The sequence below is a fragment of the Semicossyphus pulcher genome, unplaced genomic scaffold (assembly GCF_022749685.1).
Source record: "Semicossyphus pulcher isolate SPU_LCO1_2020_fin unplaced genomic scaffold, fSemPul1.0.p SCAF_6, whole genome shotgun sequence".
NCBI lineage: Eukaryota > Metazoa > Chordata > Actinopteri > Labriformes > Labridae > Semicossyphus > Semicossyphus pulcher.
The window spans coordinates 21,511,861-21,532,014 of NW_027211737.1; the positions used below are offsets into that span (position 1 = coordinate 21,511,861).

At 43.5% G+C, this 20,154-nt stretch overlaps 1 protein-coding gene across 1 annotated transcript in view; it reads right to left on the bottom strand.

Annotated features, from left to right (window-relative positions):
- adgrv1 (adhesion G protein-coupled receptor V1) overlaps window positions 1-12,372 on the bottom strand; it is a 99,913-nt gene extending 87,541 nt beyond the window's left edge. Inside the window, exons 1-11 of the mRNA XM_069683260.1 lie at window positions 12,187-12,372; window positions 11,300-11,449; window positions 7,608-7,703; window positions 6,355-6,459; window positions 5,920-6,033; window positions 5,230-5,460; window positions 4,779-5,116; window positions 4,408-4,678; window positions 2,586-2,912; window positions 1,291-1,467; window positions 905-1,128 (exon numbers count right to left, since the gene is read on the bottom strand). Coding sequence (XP_069539361.1) covers window positions 905-1,128; window positions 1,291-1,467; window positions 2,586-2,912; window positions 4,408-4,678; window positions 4,779-5,116; window positions 5,230-5,460; window positions 5,920-6,033; window positions 6,355-6,459; window positions 7,608-7,703; window positions 11,300-11,449; window positions 12,187-12,372 — 2,219 coding nt within the window. The remainder of the gene's footprint in view (window positions 1-904; window positions 1,129-1,290; window positions 1,468-2,585; window positions 2,913-4,407; window positions 4,679-4,778; window positions 5,117-5,229; window positions 5,461-5,919; window positions 6,034-6,354; window positions 6,460-7,607; window positions 7,704-11,299; window positions 11,450-12,186) is intronic.
- Window positions 12,373-20,154: the final 7,782 nt, after the last annotated feature.

The following is a 20,154-nucleotide window of genomic DNA, read 5'->3' on the forward strand; positions in this document are numbered from 1 at the left end:
AACTTTAATTTAACTGTGTAAGACATTCCTTGTATTGTGTGGTGTTTATTCATTATTGGCTCCATATGCCGAAGTCCTGCTGTTTAGGCCACTTTTAATAACAATGTCAGTCAACCCCATGCCTGCTCCACAGGGGTGTGTGTGTGTGTGTGTGTGTGTGTGTGTGTGTGTATGTGTGTGTATGTTGAGAAAATCGGAGCCAAGTAAGCATCACACAACGGCTAAATTAGAAACAAAGCCATGACAGAATAGAGCACTCCAAACAAACAGTCACGGCCAAGGCGCTGCATGCATACAAACACTGACATCTTTAAAAGGGGTACACAATCAAGCCTGGTTAAATTAGAGCCAAACACAAAAAGAAGATTCTCTATTTACTCCCAACAACCACTCTCCTTTGGGTTCCCTTTTTTTCACACCATTGCTCAATCCCCCCACCCAGCCCCAGTCGCCCCTCATCCCCACGTCAACCAAAGACCCCAGAAAGCCTGAAGTAGGCTCTTCTCTGAAAAACAAAGTCCTGATTCACGCCACACAAAAGGCCCAGGTTCAATCCACTCTACACTTACCCAAAGTACACTATAAAGCGTGCAGTCTCCACCCTGCAGGGGGGTACGAGTGTACGGGGGAGAGAGCGGGCATACTCATCAGAACATAGAATAACAGATGCACCCAGCCCTAAACCCCGACCACAACCCCCTCCCCCTACACACTTATCAAGGAAACCAAAGAAGTGATGGGATAAGATAGCACCTACTCAGCATTTCCAACTCTACAATAAACCTCACAATCCAAACCATCAGAAGGTCACTGTTTATGGTCCAAACATGCCAGGATGATGATAAACAAAATTACTATCTAATTACTAATTACTAAAAACTATTATTATCATTTATATTCCTACCTATCCAGAGTCAGCAGTAAGGTCTCGTTGACTTCTGGGATATCATCAGCCATAATAGTGAAGTTGATGGAAGCATCACTCTGCCCGGAGAGGAAGATCACAGAGCCGTTAAGAGGCTGCAGGTCTTTAGTAGTTATATCCTCACGATTGGCTCCGATCGGCTGTAGACTCCAGAACACTTCAGCCTGACCATCTGTCCCATCTCGCCGCAGAGGGAGGCTTACCTGCAGCACCAAACATCATTAGAATTAACCTCCAATAAATACTCACTTTCTGAACACATTTGAATCTGGAAGGACAAGGTGAATTTTCTGAGTAGAATCACAATAATAAAATCTCCCAAAAAATATGCATGTTATAGTCTGAAAACAGAGGTCGTATCTTACCGTGCTGGTATTGCTGTCCTCTGGTTCATAAACCACCAATGTGGTGTTACTCATAAAGCCGATTTCCCCGTTAGCAATGTCAGGTGTGATAGTCAAGGTCAGATTTTGGGGTCCCCCAAACCTTGGGCTGTTTGAAGGAATTGGACGGTGGATATCAACCAGCTCCAGTGTATTCAACTAAGGAAAATAGTGGAAACAACTTGTAAGTAGGGCTCAAACAGGGTAACAAGGGGATAGATACTAATGAGAGGAAAATTGTTCAACAAACAAACAGCTCTTTCTTCAGCATCTGCACATATTTCTTCTTTTATTTTAGCCCCTTTCACACTGGTCAAAAAACCCACTAACACACGTTTTTTTTGCTTAATAGGAAAGGTTACAATTTGCATTCAGACCCGGCTCAAATGACTCTGCAGTAGACCTGGGTAATTATCACCTCGGCTCCGAATGGCATTGATGGGAACACAAAACCCGGGTCGACAGGCTAATCTCCGACCCTTTCTGGCGCGATGCTATAACGCGCCTCCTTGTCATTTCAGCTACAATTTCCATCTGTCTCTGTCCAAGCAGCAATCGAACATCATTCCAAATTTGTCAGCGCCGAGTTTGATAAACAGACTGAATGAATAATAGATATAATAAAGACCTAATCACCGTAACGTCTTCACTGGCCTCCATGCTGCTTACCGGAGTATAATGTAAGTTCTTTGTGCGTACTATTGTTTACTGACCCTGTCTCCGGTGCGTTTGTAACGTCAGATGGTGACGCAGCAGAAAAGAGACTGAAAGCAGTATACTCCACTGGCAATGGGAAAAGAGACATCGGCATTTATTCCAGGGTCTGAAAAACCTGCATCAATGCGCTAATTTGGTGGGAAAGGGGTATTTCAGATATGTGTTGAAAGACCCGTTGGTGCTCCATTCACTCTTTAATGATCATGCATGTACAGTTAAATTGTTGATCTTAAGGTGTGTGAGGTAATTATGCTTCTACAGAATGTGAAAAGGCTTTTCTTGTCCCTTTTTTTTTCTTGATTGAAGAGCTAGGTGATGTTGTTAGTTTGGACACTTGGGCAGATCCCATAGAAACATGCCAGATTCGAGTGCCAGTGTCAAACCATTCACACATGCAAATGAGGTACTTCAACTTTAGATTGCACTGACTCGGCCTTGAGTGCAAACACTAACAGAAAGAGCACATTTTTGGACTTGCAAGGAACATTTCATTTACAGCACGTTTTCTTCCACATGTGTCACTTATGTGTTGCTCTGTACTTTGTTTCAAGCCTTGTTACCTGTATTAAGAAATGAGCTCCATTTTGCAGAAAGGCATCGTTCCTGATTGGCAGTTTGACGTGTACCTCCCTCTCACGGGCAAACACCACATTAACGGAGCTGCTAACATTCAGAACCCGGTCACGGGCCAGGGCTGGGTCTATCGGGCCTGCAGGAATGTAGAGGGCAGTGAGGGTCATAGTCACATCACCCAGCGTACCACCGTCTCGCAGGAAATTTAGGGACAAGAAACGGCCCTCTGGCCGGCTCTGGATGCTCTGCTCTTTAGCCGGGTCAAACCGAAAAAGCCCGTAGACATCGTCACTGTCCTGGATGTAGAACACGACCTGCGGGAAGAGTGAAGAAAAACAAGTTGTTGACTGGGAACGTTTACACTTGATTCACATTAACCTTGTTATTTTCTTATTGTGGCTCATCTATTTAAGTAGAGTACAATTTGTTTTTATACACTTTTCCTTGAAAGAGGATGCAATTAGGTTTGACACGAGGCTATAGCTGGGGTAGTGCCGTGAGGAAGTACTGATTGATTTTAAGGATGTAAAGAGATAATTGCTTTGAAGCCCAGATTTACCATCAGTTACTTGGGAGGATTTTGTTTTGTATCCTGTTTTCGTGTTACTAAGACTGCATCTTGGGTAATGATAATAATAAAGAAGAGGTGAGGAATAGCGAGAGGGAGGAAAACAAGTGAGACTGAAAGTAGTAAAACAGAGCCCTGAGCTAACTTTAGAGAAGCATCCTCTTTAATTAACTCTGCTAAGACTGCTAGAGTAGTTTTCATGAGGCTCATTCATTTCCTGTGAACCTACACTTGTCTGATGCATCGCGTGGCATGTTCACAATCAGTGATTTACAGCTTAGTGATGTGTGCAATGTATCATTTGGGAAATTAATGACAATTAACACTGATTAACTTGCCCTGCTGCTAATGTCGTTAACTTATTCTTCGGGGAATTTCAGCCAAGCTCACTCTTTCCGCACAGATGGCAAACACACCCTGTAAAATCACAGACTGAGGTGGTATTCTGGTGCGTGTTTGTATGTGACCAAAGTGGAGTTTGCATGTGTCTCATCTTAAGCCTTCAACACAAACAAGACTTAGATCTGCCCATTTCTTTCACACATGGCCAAGAGGTTTGGACAAAGATGGAAGCTATAAAAAAACTGTCACCACATAGCCCACGCTTTCTAAAAAAAAAAAAACAACACACGCACACCACACACGGAGCGGGCCTGCTGCTTCCGCTTTGTTTTGATTCAGCCACATTAAGGGAACACCCACAGAGCAAAGTGACACACTGAGGGGTCGACTTTTGTAGATCGTGCCAAGTTTGCCACTGTACCTTACAGAGGGTCAAACACAAACACGCACACATGCATAACACATGCCCAACATCTGGAGTACATGTTCCCTAACAAGTGTAGCCCTCTGTGTCTTTTCCCCCTCTGCGTTTAAGACATGTTTTACTTACACAGAGCAGCTTTATATATAACAAGACTAGTTCAAAACCTAGTCTGTGGCTGACCGCTTTTGTGGGCAATGTGTTACAAGGACTGTCCTAATGAGGCTGATGAGAATGTGTTTGAAAGCAGGTGCGCGCTGCGGATGTAGGTGAGGAGAGCGGACGAGCAGCGGAGCAAAGTATCCAGAGCCATGTAGACAGAGAGTCGCGTCAGTGGAGGTCCAATATGCTCCATTATCCGCCATTGGGATGTCGAAACTCTCTTTCTCTAGGGCTTCTCTAGTACCGTCACTCACTCAGTCAGTCACATACAGACTCCGGCGGTCAGCCAAAAATAAACTATAATCAGAAATCTTACCTCCATGGGTTCATCCACCTCCGCGTTTCCAGTTACAGTGTCTGGTAGCAGCTTGAGAGTAAAAGCCTCTGCTTCCTCAGGTTCATCGTCTGCCACAATGTTTATCGGAATCACAGCCGTCACCTGACCGGCAGCAAATCTCACTGTTCCTGTTGCAGGCGTCAAATCATCTGACACAGGGGAGAGGTCACTGGAGTTTCTACTGATGGACCAGTTGGTAGACACAGCACCATAGCTGCCCCCATTTCTTACAATAATGATGCCTTCAAATCTACGGGAAAAGACAAAGGAACAAACAACTGATTGTTAAAGGCACACTGATCTCTATGGTATATAAAATACTGGGACAGTAGTATTCGTAAATGTTCCACCTCTGAGTCAGATCTTCATTGATGGTGATTGGCTGTATGACTGCGCTGCTGATGATTGACAGGACACCATAAGGCTTATCATTGGGCTCGATGGTCACTAACACAGCATTGGGTGATACTAGCACAGCATCTCCTCTGATGGTCTCCTCCAGCAAAACCACATGGAAGGATTCTGCGATCTCTGGCACGTCGTCATCTCTGATGTTGAACAGCAGGCTGGTCTTGTAGACAAATGGAGGGAAGGTAACTGTTCTGACTGGCTGGAGGTCGAGGAAATCCACAGCTGGTGTGGCGCTGCCCAGTCCGTCATTGCTCACCACCATGTAATCCACAGAGACCTAATGACAGAAAAGACCAGACGGTTTGAATGTATTTGCCTCATGTTTTTTCCTGTACATATATGATCAACAAACGTCTAGATAAACAAATAATTGGACTGATAGAAAGTAACCTCTGTGTCAACAGATCCGACGAGTGGCCCATCCTCAGTCAACCGACCGCGCGTCAGATTGAGGGCAATGACTCCAGCGGACTCTTGCACTGCCATGATAGAGTGGGAGAACCGCAGTGGGCTGTCGTTACGTCGGATTCTCAGCTGGACGCTGCTGGCGTTGGGCTTGAGGAGAGCTCCACCTGCCACACCTGTTAGCCTGACTGTAAACACCTCGTCATCCTCTGGAATCTGAGCAACAAGAGACACATTCACATATTATAAATTTTATGCACTTCAGCTTCTTACATGCAAATACCTGCTTGCTCCTATTAAACGTTTACATTTTGACCTTAAAAAATTGATAACCCAGCAGAGCGATCTGGATCTATAAATGTAAGAAAAATTAAACTATTCTTGACTCAAGAAGACTTAATTTAAAGTACATTACTCTTTGGTTAGGGATACACTCAAATATCAACTGATGTCAATTTGATTAGTACTTTCAATCTTCCTTTTTAAATGCCACAATACCTTTTTGAAACCTATCATCCCTTGAACATTTTCATACACAATTCAAACTAAAATATCTATGAGAGATGATGCAGAGACAAATCGACACTAGCTAATGCATATATGTCACCACATGTCACATTCTGTATATGTATTAGCTTGAGTTGATCAGCTTGAGAAGAAGAGTTTGTTTGATACCTGGTCATCCTGTATGAGGATAACAAACTGCACCACAGACTGTCCAACAGGGATGGTGATGTTCCCTCTGTCTGGACTGAGGTCCTCGTAGGCAGGGTTGGGACCTTCAGAGATCTGAGGAGTCACAGTCATGTTTTCACTTCAGCATTCCCATGAACTCGTTGGAGATTTTAAAATATAATACAGTTAATATGCTGCAAATAAATAATGGAGAAAAGACGATTTCCTACCATTGACTAACATGTAAGAAAAGGGCTGACTTCTTTAAACTCTTGGATTCACAGCTTTAGTGGTTTAAACTTACAAGAGCATCTTCAACACAAGTATATTATTTAGAAAGTCAACACATCAATAACATCTTCAGTCCTTTTCAAATACTATGAAGCTAAGTGTCTGAGGTTTGTACATTTTATAGACAGCAGATTGCCCTCTCACCTCATAGTTCACGGTCACAGTCCCGTAAGTTCCCTTTTCTCTAATAAGGGTGAAAGGCACATGATGGTTCCTTCCTCTGGGCTCATCAACAACAACCTCTTCAGTCTGAGATGAAAGACAGAAAACAAACCCAGATCAGTTCAATTTAATCAATTCAACACGCAGTTCACACTTTTCTTTATAATAAATGAACTACATTAAAAGATTTGGACTGAAAAAAGTTAACATTATATTGTGTCACGCTTTATTATATCAATATATCACTATATTAAAAAAAGCAATACCAAACATTTAATATACACACAGTTTCCTACTTTACCAACATATTATGACTCAAAATTATGGACTATGAATTCTCACATTTTGGCTCTTGCTCTTGTAATAGGATAGGTTTCTAATCTCGGTGTGTTGAAACAGATATGGTTCTTATTTTTAATTTTGTACACAGCTTTTTCTTATAAAGGGTCCTGCTTAAAAAAGTAATGAAATTAATAAATGAAAGTGACATAGACACAAAGCGAAGTGATTGGAGCGGTATCAAAAGAACTGGAATATGTTTTCTATGTCACTATATAAATCTGATGCAGCATTCAAAACAATAGAGGTTGAAAAAACATCAAGATGTCTTAAGCATTATGTAATTTTGCTTCTACTTTGGTTTTTGGTCTCTTTTCCTAAATAACAGTGTCTTGTAAGCCTGCTTTGGACTTTCTGGACTGTTCAAATATGTGAACATATCCCTATGGTGGTCTAAAGATTCGGAAATTTAATCCCCTTTGTGTTTTCTACATAATCAAAGCTTAATTTGCCGTATCTAAAGTAATTCTGGAGAAGCAAACTAAAGCAAAGAAATGCCTTACTAAAATGAATTCAGTACTCTAAGATAAACACTTTTCCCAGGGCCAAGACGCCTTTATTGATTCAAAGCAGGCCAAATAATCATCCAGCATATGAAACTATGTGTGGGCGGAAGAGTAAACAGTCCCCAATATACCACACAGCTACCATGGAAACGCTTTACATTCTCACTGATAAGTGTTGTGGTTTTAATTGCCCCTGGAAACTCACAACCACGAGGATGGTCACTTCTCCCACTACCAAATGCAGCATGATTGAACTTCTCTCAGCAGAAATGGGTTCATAATACTCCAGCAACCCTTTACTTTCTCCTGCTACTTACTAATATCAGTGGACATAAATGTGCTCAACAATGGTGCAAGACAAGATGCATGTGGATGACAGGGGTTTCTTACAGAGTTGAAGGCAATTATTCCAAAGGCATTGTCATTGGACAGGATGGTGATGGTTGCCTTGTTTGGTGTTCCCAGCGTCACGCCATTAGAGGAGCTCTGGAAAGCAAGGAGAATGTAATTTATGGTTAGATATAACCAGGATAAATATAAAGTTTGAACTTAAATACATCTCAACCTTCCCCCGACTCTGTAGTAGGGAAATTTCTGTGCTCCCACTGAGAGGCCCTGGTGAGAAGGCACAAAGGCAGGAAGTGCTGGTCTCAGCCTGGTTGATTTGTCAGGTTATCTCCCAGTGGGATACCTCTTCAGGGCTTGTGCTGTGCTCTGTGATTCGGCACTAAGACCTGAGCAACTTACAATCTCAGCTTGCTTAACATCACACAGTGACCTTACAAGGCTTACACTGTGAGTTTTGTTACTTAACAAATTGACTACAAACTTATACAACAAAGAGAACCATAACCTATGATGATGTGCAAGGAGGGTTTTCCCTTTTTCTGAACCCTATTAAAGAGAAAGACCACAGCCTTGTTATTTGGTTTAACTTTCCAAGGTTTCCATTAGTGAGCTTACCAATGTTTTCACAAGCATCTCATGGAACAACTGTGCTGAGAACCACTATGTCTTAGCTCGAGTGCACAGGCTTCCGCCAGAACTTCCAAAAACAAATGATCAAATATTAGAGTCTTGACACAGATGATAAACAGAAACACAACATTTTGAAATGTTTTCCGTTTTCTCAGCCAAGTACAGTCCAATTGAAAAACCGCCGAACGTGTATGTGCGTGCGTATTATGGTGAGAACAAGCAAAGGAGAAGATGAAAAACAAGAAAGTGCTTCGGCCTCTTGCATTCATCCCTCCATTCAAACAGGGCTTTTCCCAGCTGTAACAGAGCTTTCTTTTCCGCTGCTGAGCTCTTGTAGCGGTCAACTTGCAGACACAGAATCCACACGCTTTCACAAAGCCAAGCCACTGGCCGAGCCAGGAAGCTGCTCACACACATTTAGACACACTCATGAGGGTCCTACTACATAAACAAACCTGAATTTTAAGCAAATCAGACACAAAATCACTACATTATGTAATAATAAAAGTTTGACAATCTTACAATGTTACAATTTAATTTAGCAAACGCTTTTGTCCAAAGCGACGTGCACCTGAGAGTTAATACAACACAAGCAACGATCAAGACAGGAGGGAACAAAGTCAGTAAGTGCCAGCTTTAAGTGCGACCGAACACTGGTGCCAACAGGCAGTGTACAGGGCGTCATCATCAACAACATCCTCAAGGTCAATATAGTCATCATTGTCTTCATGAATATCCTAATCAACATCAACAACATCCTCGATGTCAACATCATTGATAGCTTCAATATCAGCAAGTGCAGAGGTTCATGAAAGAGCTTGGTCTTTAGCTGTTGTGATGGGAGTACCAGGCGCCTTTCATTGACAGAGCATAGCGGGCAGGAGGGAGTGTAGAGACTGGATGAGGGCGTTCAGGTAGGTCGGAGCTGTTATTGTTGCTGTTTTGTAAGCGAGCAACAGGGTTTTGAATTTGATGCGAGGGGCAACTTGGAGCCAGTGGAGGGATGGAGTGACGTGTGCTGTTTTGGGTTGATTGCAGACCAGTTGCGCTGCTACGGTCTGGATCATCTGCAGAAGTTTGATTTGTTGATATTTTCATTCACATTACTTCTATTATTGTAATTACATTTGGTAGAAATCTGTAAAAAGTAAGCTATCGTACATGCATGTAGCACTACATATGCCTTACATCCCCTGATTCATGCTTCAACCCTGTGTGTTTCTATTGTCTGTTTCTGCACAGCACTGGTACACAATGTGGTGGCAATTTCTGATGACCAGACCAATAAAGTTCTTTGGGAAACATAGATGTCTTTTGATGTCATTTAATTGAAGAATATTAAAAGATGAGTAAAAACAATGAACAACTCGAGCTGGGTCAGACCAGTACTACACAGAACGCAGCTGTCGAGCTGACTGACACAGAATCAAGGTTCACAGTGTATGTTATATATTACAGAAAGAACTCCCTCTCACAGAGACAAAGTAAGGTGTTATTGTTATGACTTTAGCTGAGGCAGCTGACTATCTAAAGTTTACCCCTCGCCCAGACAAGGCCACTAACTATCTCTCTAAGACAGAAGGAGCAGTAAATCATGCACAAGACCCTGGAGAGGAGCAGACAATACATATCCTTAAAATTAACCTTAGCTGATTATACCATGATTATTGACTCTATAGTATAAAGAATATAAAGAAATTTAAACATATGAGCAAACAGGTTAACATAAAAATTTCCTTCACACACAACACCGGCTCCAGACAACAACAGTTCTATAATATTTCTAGAAAACAAGTCTTGTTCTGTCATACTCATTTCTAACTGTCAGCAAATGTCCCTTCATCATCCCTTTGTTTCTTCCTTGTGATTGATCTATGACTCCCCCTGTAGTACACATTCATCCTCCAGACAGTCCGTCAGTAAGCTGATAGGGTAGCATTTGGCCAAAGCTTTGTTTCCGCTGTAGTGTAAACAGAAGGGCTAAGTGGGCCTCAGCTGGTCTTTCACTCTAGTGGCAGGCTAAATACGGGCTTACGCTACTGGATTTTTCACCAGTTGTGACAAAATGCAGTGTGGAATTTAAAATGTTGTGAAAATAATTCTCGTGTTGCAGCTGCGCAGAGTTGTTGCTGTTTCGATAGCTTACAATGAGAGATTCACAATAAGCTTTGTCTTATGTCTTTTAGTGAGGGATAGGACCGGCAGACGGCAGGACCAGACCCCCCTAGCTCATCAATCAAACTTGACAGCTAAAGGCTACATGAAACCATGGAGATAGTCTCTAGGTGTAAGGCATTCTGGGCTGTGATGGGAAGTCCTTTGACAGGGATTTACAATGAAAACCCATAAAAAATCATTTTCTAACCTTAAAATGTCTCTCTTGTTCTACAGAGAGCAGTAACTGCAAGTCATCTGTTTACTGAATAGATTTATGTTACAGTAACTGGAGCAGAATTCAGTTATAGCACCCTCATCTACTGATGATTTGGTCTTTTTGCAACAAAGCAAGCAATGATTTAAATGTACTGCATTGTGAATCCATTCATTCATTGTAACAGACAGTGCTTTCATCTGCAATAGTGTGTCGGCTGCAATGCATACACATACACAGAAGTGAAATCCATGGAACGGACATGCCCATCAAAGTCAATGGGTACAGTGAATGAGGGAATCACTTTAATGCACTGTGTTGTAAAGCTTTGGCTGTCAAAGTTATTTTCTTTTCACAAAGGTGTCTTTTATTGGGGAACCTCAGAGACGCGCACAACATAAGGCCCCACCCAAGCCGGCCCTGGAAAAGTCCTATAGAGCAGACACTTCAAAGACCCTGCAGCTCAGAGCCTCCCAGGCTTACAGCGGCTGCCGCCCCCACTCTCTTTTGCTTAGCTGTTGGGGTTAGGGTTTAAGACAGTCAGGGGCAGAATCTGAACAGTGGGACTCTGTGGAGAGAAAGCTCAGAGTCCCAGAGAGGAGAGGGAATAGATGAGGGAGAAAGAGGCGAAGGAGTCTTTATCCATTCATGTGCGTTTGGCACATCAAGGCCACACAATGAAAAATGTGAAGGAAATGTAGGTATATAGATACAGTTGTGGATGTGGATTTACCTGTAGTGTAAGGTTAAAGGTAAATGTCTCGTCGGCTTCAGGCAAGTCGTCATCTTTCACAGCGATGAAGATGGTCTTACTGGACTCAGTGGACAGCAGGAAGGCTGCAGCGTTAACAGCTTCAAAGTCCCCTGTGTCGACTCCCTCTAGCTGAATGAAACAAAGAAATACACAACCGTGTTTGTTTGAGAATCTTTTTTTCATGTATTTGAAAGAGCAAATGGAAAAACACAGAGGAGACCCGAGAGAGATGAAGACGGCAGTTCGACACAATAGATCAAAAAAGAGATGCTGCAGGTACATGATCAGACAACTGAGCCAATAGGAAGCCCCGGGCTTCATGTTTTCGTCTGTTCAAGCTCTCAAGCTAGCAGTAAGCCGATATGATGTTCCTGTCTCTTTTCTTCCTTTACACTGTTGTCTTTGTCTGCTTGATCTTGAGTTGCAATATTCTTCTGTCTATGCCGATTAATGTCTTTGAAAGAAAGCCTGACATTACACAGCATTTGCCCAGTAATAATAGTAAAAGTAAGAGGAAATATGGTTAAGACATCAAGAAGAATAGGAAAACCCCCAATCACACTCAATTGTGTGGCCAGCTCGCCTTACCAAACACCCACTGTGAGCAGCTGACGCTAGCCCCCATGTGGAGGACATAAAGCCAAAACCCAATCTTTCAAAGACAGTTTCTGTAGACATACTGGGTCTGCAAACTGCCCACTGTCTGCTTTAGATAAAATAACCCACTCTTTTTCTCCTTCACTGGACATAAAGGTTACGGCTCAGCGTGCAGCGAGGTGATTAGATACAAACAAATAACATTGTTTGAGGTTATTGAGTACAGACACACAATGAGTCATCAATGATGAGCTGGTCCCATGTCCTACCAGAACCAGAGCCGTCACATTGACGGGGTCTCCCACTCTCTCCACGACCAGACGGACTACAGCTGTGCTGCTCTCGTTGACAACAAAGTCGGTCTGCCCCAGGAACCGCAGCGTGGCCGACTCGGACGTGGTGCCAGGGATGGACAGAGCCAGAATCAACCCAGCTAGCAGGAGGACAGGGAGCATTCCTACAAAGAAAGGGAAGCATATGGAGGACATATTAAAAAAAAGATGAAAGAAAAGACATGATGGTTGTTCTTAAATAAATCAGAGGCCAGTATGGGTTAATATGGAGCAAATGAAGAAAGCCACAGACAGTTAATTTTAAGTAAAGTCAGTGCATACATACAGCACATATACGCTTCCAATAGCGCAGAAAAACTCGGATCAAAGTCTTAACATAGCGACCTTTAATGGACAGTATTAATGGTAGAGATGGAGGATGTAGACAACTTAAAGTAAAATAAAACATGTGGCTTCGCAGACAAGCGAACAGCTCTCGTCTAAAACATATTCTAGCATGGATAAAAATAATTTATGCATAGACATGTTAATTTCAAGAAATGACTTCCCATATAATGCTAATGAATGCTGAGCTGTGCAGTCAGTATAGATTCAAACTAATCTGATCTCCAGGCAGTATTGAGTGTCCAGATGTTGAGAAGGTCTGGCTTTATAAAATGTGCAGTCAGGCTGGCTGGCAGACTTGCTGCTGGTCACTGTGGTCTAAATGATTCATAACATTACGCCATAATTCAAACAGCTGTTGTCCTCATGTTGTCATAACTGTTAAAGCAGTTGTTGTTAGGTTTACTCCTCTTGACCACATGGATATTAAATGTCATGCAGAGTAAATGTGATCACTCGAGGAAGTTTAAGTAACTCAGTAGACACAGTCCCGTATAATCCTGCTCTCTAATTATCTCTTCTGCGCTCCTGCTTCCTCCAATCACACTCACTCTCCACTCCTCTTGTCTCATCTCCTCATCTGTCCTCCGCTCAGCCCTCTCACCCAGAATAATCCTAAAGCTGGATGGAGCCACTCAGACAGTTGTCATGGTTAACACAACAAAACAACACAGCATGATGAGCGGGGTGGAGCCAGCCTGAAGCTAAATTGCGGCTACTCCGTCCTGCCTCTCCCCTCCCTGCTGTCTTTTACCCATCCCATTCATAATCTGTACCACACAGCCCTGCCAACAGCATGAACACGTAAGGTCTTTAAAAAAAAAAATTTGCTCTTAATTACAAGGTTGAAAAAGGACATCATCAGCAGCTACGGTGGATGAAGTCATGCTGTTTGGTTCTTTTTGCATGAGCAGAAATCGTTTAGGAAAGTTGGACATTGAAAATATCCCATTTTTCATATGTTCCATTACTGTTACATCAATCTGACTTATTCTCAGGGTTGGTGGGTGTTTTATTTGCAACTGTCCATCAATCAGCTTGTCAACTCACAGAGAAGAATCAGTTATAAGTGTATCGATTAAGTTTTAATTAATTGACAATAAAGCGTAGTGTGTGTGAAAGAGAGGGAGCACATGCATCTGGTCGTGTGTGTGTGCATGTGTCCCCCACATGCCAGCAGTGGAGAGATTGCTGGGAAATCCATCAAAAAAGGATTAAGAGCTGGTGGGTGGGTAGCTGGGCTGGACAGTGGGGGACAGAGGGTGAGGCTATGGGGAAAGAGAGGTGAGTGTGGTGCTGGACAATGAGAAGCCAGGGGCTGAATAAATCCTGTTACTCGCCCTGCTCTCCGTCCTGCGGTTGGGAACTTCCTGCACCGCTGACCCAGAGCTTGAATGAAAAGTTATAACCATCTCACTGGATCTGGACACAGTGTGAGTACAGTAGTCTAGGCTACACTCTCATGGGTAACAGTGCACCTGAGGGTGTGTGCAATGTCACAGCAGCTGAACACCTGCTACAGTGTGTCCACTTGCCTGTCTGATTGAGTTGTATGCACTCATGACCGTACCAGATCATCACAGTTTTATCACATTGAATAAAACTACTTTCATTTAATCCAAGTCTCTCTTTATGTCTGCTCTCAGTTTTTAAAATTAAAGGTTTCACTTATCCCAATTTTTCTTTAGCAAAACCAAACATCCAAATGATTGCCGTACATCCCTTCTTTGCAACAATCTTTAAGATAGATGCTCAAAAGTATCCCACCATCTAACCTCCTAACCCCCTTCTCCAAATCAGAAGCGTGGTCCCTTTTGCTTCCACTGACCCATATGCGGCACTTCCTTCAAAGGGCCTAATTCGAAGCAGAAGCTGTGCAGATGGCACACAGGTCTGTTTCTACGCTGCAGGGCCGTTTTTGTGCTGGCATCTCGCATTGTGCCAGCCCTGACCCCAGGGGCTGCAGAACACCAAGGATCTGTCTGTCAAAGCAAAAGGCACATGGAGATTCTGGCGCAGACCTCTGACATTGATAAGGCTGAGAGTCCATGTAGCGAGGTGCACGAGACGCAGTCGTATGCGTGCACACGCATACACACATGTTGAAATATGGATGCATTTGCCAGAGAGTCAGCATATGCATCCAAAATGCAAGGTCTCCGTGCTCAGATAGACAGCTGGGTGACAGGCCAGGACACTGGAGAGCTCTAAAATGCATGAAAACAGACTGTCCATCACAAATATCCTGGGCCAGAGGAGAAGAAAATGATGGCTGGGGCCAGGACTGGCGCTCTAACAAGCCACAGACAACACCACAACTAAAGAGAGTTCACATTCTGAACATCCAAATTCGCTTTTATTGACTTATTTTGTGACTCTGAGCTCAGCTGACTTTTCTTTTATATATTGAATTACTTTTAGTTCCTGGAACAGACACGGTGTCCAATAAATATGCTAATATCAACCATATCAAGAAGTATGTCATGCACAACTTTGTGTTCATCCATAACAGAAGCACGATGTAAAGTCATTGTCAGCCATCCAGACCTGGAACAATCATGCATCAGTCTTTTTAAACAATTAGGTACAAATTCCTAAAGCTGTTGTTTGAATGAGATTATCAGATCAGAATCTCGTTAAGCCTTGACCTTTGCCCTGCTTCCACAATAACCATAACTGTTCAACACATAATACTTCAACTAACTGCTTTTATTATTTTATTATATGCAGCATCATTGAGAATTATGCTCGCATTGCACAAGCAGGCTTTGAGCTTGCCAGGAAAGTTTCTTAGCGCTGGGCATTGAGCTGCAACAGGAGTGCTACTAAGTCCACTTGTTCCATCAGCTAAGCTCAGATCAAAGCAAAGGGGAGTAACGCAAACTCAACACACACAAGCACGACTGTACTCGCAGTCACAACTATACTACGTCGAGAGTATCCTCTAAGTGTCTACACTCCTTCCTCTCCGTCTTTTAATCTCTCTCTGTCACACATTTGATCACCGCCCTCTTCTCTGAGACAAACCCCTCTTCCTGTATCTCTGTGATGGATCGCTCACCACCTGACAGCATCTCTGCAGGCTCAAACATGATAAGCACCATGACCAGTGACTGTGATAATATCAGTAGTGGTCAGCGGCGGTTTGACCCCGTCACCTGTCAGCCTCTCTTAGTGCAGCCTCCTGGTGTTAGGAGCCTGGTTCTGAAAGACTATTACACTGCACTCACACCACACACATACACGTACACACACTCACTCCCTGATCTATTGGATATCCCTGTCAGAGGTGCTGAGGAGGTGTCTGGTTGCAGGGCTGCTCCCGGGGTCAGTGCTCGGCGCTGATGCCTCTAGGGTTTCTCCTGACGGTGGCCTCTGTGTCGTAATCTTTAGCATCAATTATTCACCGCGCGACTTCGCAGTCAGAGGATGATAGTAAGCGTGACACTGCAGGATTCACTGCACAGAACGTGCCATGTGCTGTGCGCAGTCAGGCGATCACAAATGCGTCGTCAGGTTGTCATGTTTGACAGTGAGCGACTTAAATTTTGCCGTCAATTTTGTTTAAAAACATCTCTTACTTTCATTTTCAGCTCTGTGGGAGCCTCCTGAAGTAAAGCACCAGCCTCCATAATCATAGTGAGGTTCTTTCCCCTACTTATTAAACAGAGGATATTCTGTTTTGGAAGCTTTAAAAGAGGAAAGTAATACTCCTACTTCCTCTTTGGTAATGAACGTATGGGATAACAGGGTTTAATCAAGGGCTTTCCCATGAGGCATCCCTGCCCTGAGGCTTCCCTGGTCCCAAGGCGCCCTTGGTGATGAGCTTGTGGTCATATCTGGCTGTAAGTCACATGCGCACACACACACACATAGAAATTGATCTCCGGTTGTCTGACAGTGGGAGGCCTGCAGAGGCATCTCATTCATCAATCTTACAGCTTTGGTCGGTGATCTGGAGTCAGTCTGGCCACAAAAATAAACTGCTCTGTCATTAACATCAAATAATATAAAACTGTTCCTGGAACGTTTGTGCGTCTCCTCAGGACAAATTCACACTAACAACCAAACACACAGAGTGACACTGGCAGAGATAAACAGATAAGTAAACAGCAACACACAGACAGATGATGTAGTAGGTATAAAGGCATAAAGGAAAAGGTGATCAGAAGCCTTCAGTACATCAATCTATGTTTATTTGTTATGTAACAGGGTGACTGCTCAGCCACTTCTTTGAGCATATAAACACTGGAAAATGGAAGTGCCCTGTGGTGGGATGGCTGGGGTTTTTCAGGGTGCAGACTAAATATGACAAATGTTTAATTTGAGCAGCCGGAGGCGGCGTTCTTTCAAAATATCTTGCAAAAAAGATGAGTTATTTAAAAGATTTTAAAAAATGTTTGTCTGTTCATAGAAAGCTGCTGCATTAGTTCAGTTTGTATGTATACGTCTCAGGCTTTGTGTTTGGCCGCAAACCGTGGCGACCTCCTGCGTTATGTTTACTGGATTGTTTTCTGTGTGAGCTGCACTCCACGCTAAGCGATGCCACCGGCCCAATATGTGTCGGGCCCTACCTCAGAAACCACCCACCGTCCGTTCTCAGCCCGGCGTAGCCGCGGCTGCCATACCAGGTCAACTCGCGAGCCCATAATTGCACTTCACATGTAGTTTCAGCCTCAGGTATTTATAGATCAGTGAATGTTCTCGCCCCGCAGGGAAGTTGGGGGGAAGAAATTAAGAAACTTAATAAGCGAGTACAGCTAAAACATACATCATTAAATCTGACACAACTCTTTTACTCACTGGGTTTATTTTGGAGAGCTTTACCCAAAAACAGATTTCTGTTTATTTTAAGCAGGAAAACAAGAAAACCTACCATTAGCCTAACAAGGAGTGGGAGAAATACTTTTAGAAATGAGGATGGCAAGGTGCAGGACTGCAGCCGAATTATGCCATTCCACGTAAGGGGAACTAGAAAACACTTGAATGAAAACCCCTCTAAAGAACAAAAATGCATGAGGTCAGCCCTCCAGCTATTGTCAGACGATACTTTTCAACCAGGCATTTCTCCTTCAGGGGCAAGAGGCTGCCAATCAAGTGTGCATTTTACTGTGAAAAAAGAAACACAGAGAGGGAGAGTTTTTCCTGAGGTATTGTCCTCGCGGCCGTGGTCGGCTGCTCTTAAGTTGAGCCAACGCCATCTCGAATCTCTCACTAAAAACACGATTTTTTTCCCTTCTTCTTCGGGAGCGGTGGGAAGAAAGGAATACAGAAAAAGGAAAGCTCTTCCAATTGAGTAGAAACTAGCGCGTGAACAATTTGGAGCGCTTTCTAGTCGGAGCATTGGCTGACTGATTAGCCTGTATGACACACGGTGATGGAGGCAGACAGAAGAGCACTTTCAGGGGATTAAACAAGGTTGTGCTCTCCACAGCCTCGCAGACCAAAGGGCCAAATTAGAAAGGGTATTACTTCATTGCATGTAACCGGTCGGGCCTGGATGAAATGCTAATTGCATTTCAAAAGAGTTCCCAAAACAGAGAGGCAACCCAGAACGGGGGGTTTATTTTCATTGGAGAAGAAGCGGGACTTTACGATTCACTGACCAGCACACAATTTTAAGGGGCCGGCTTTTGTTCACTCATGCTCCTTTTTGTGTTTCGTGTGCATTTCTTAAATTGCCACAGTTCTCTATTCTTTTGTTTCCCACACTTTTTGGCATGCGGGCCTGCTCTCCAGCAGACTCAAAACCATCCTATTCAGACTCCATCCTTTTCTCTCGGCTCTACTCTATCACTCCCAAACAAGGACACGCACGGCACACACATCCTTGGTACAGTAGGTGTGGGAGAGCCCCTCTTTCAAGGCTTTGGGAAACTAAGGGCCAGATGGCAGGATTGTGGAGGAGGCAAATCCCTGAGCAAGTGCAGACTACACATCCTGGTGATCTTGCAGAAAAATAACAAGCAGTGCTTTAAAAAGGCATCTTTTCTTGTATAACATTTCAATGTAAAACATTGTATTCTCTGCAGAGCTTCAACAATAACACAGTTAAAGACAAAGATGCAGGATGTGTTGCATCTTATAATCAAACTATCCTTATCTCTTGAGATGTTTCTCCCCACAAAGCTATGATCTATAATGAAATACTTCCAGAGAAAGTGGATGAATACATCTTTCTCCAACAATAAAACACACCCCGCGACCCCTCAGCCGTGCTTGAATCAACCACCCCTAACTCCTCGAGGAATTCCTCTGCCATGACCGACTACAGTACAATGAGGGAAGTGAGAGATAAACAGAGAAAGACAAGAAAAGAAAAGAGGGGCTGGTGTGAGGGACAGGACGGATGAGGGGGAGAGGTCAGGAGGAGAGGAGTGTTTGGATGAATTAATACAGAATACACACATAAAGGTGGCAGGGTAGTGGAGGTAACTTGCATCAACAGGGTTATGTTTTTAAAGGGCACCCGACCCTTTCTTACTCTCTTTCTCTGTCACTCACAAACACACACATACTCAAAGGCCCGAGCGCGAGGCAGCAGCAGGGGTAGAAGGATGGATAGCCGTGATGTTGTTCGAGCTGATCACAAAGTGTGACCCGCTCAACCTGACCTGTCTAACTTAGAACAGGAAACGGGGGCCACCATGGGATGAGTTCCACGTGGATCACTCAAAAACATCCATGCAGGGCGGGGGAGACCAAGGGGATTTATGGCCGGAAAGAGGGACCCATGTTAGGGTCTTAGTGTTTAGAGAATGGGATCAGTAAAGAGCAAGCAAAGAGTTTGTGCATTTATCAATCAAGACAGTCGGTTGGATTTATCATTTAGGGATAATAAGACGTTCAATTATCGAAATAATTCTGCTTTCAACAGCACTTGAGAGTTAATTTAATTTGTACAGAGTCAAACCACGTTAATGTGAAGCAGAGGGCAGAGGAAACTGCCTTCCTAAATGTTCTTTTCACTTTATTTTGACATGTGAGAAAAGGATGTTGCTCTGTGCGCTTCCTGTGCGGATTTTCCGAAGTTGAAACAGCTCTTTTAACTCGCTTCAAATCCAGTTACCGTAGACTGGGGCGGATGTATTACAACAATATTAGAGATTAAATTAGCGTTTGACTGTTATGGATTTATTAAAATATTTGTGGTGTTATTGCTTGACCTAATAAAAGAACTGCTGGTGCATTATACTGAGCACAGCAGGTCAGAAAAGGCTCTGCGAACGACCTGTCCAAGCCACGAACACCTCAAGAGGTCAGAGTTCAAGTCTAATACTCAAATGGACATGTTGCACAGCTGTAGGAGGGCTCCTCAGCGCAACATTAAACAATAAGTGCGCGTGTATATGCGAGTGTGGATGTAGGAGAATGTGTTTATGAGAGTTGACAGCGAGGTCATGGCCGAGGGTTTGCTGCAGCGACCGTACCAGCATCCTCTCACCGGGAACAATATGCGGTGGGTCAGACCCGCTTAAGAGACCGCAGGATTGTTGGCCTGTCAGAGGGCCAACCACTTTCCTCTGTCCCTCTGCTCCAAGGGCAACAACTGCTACAACA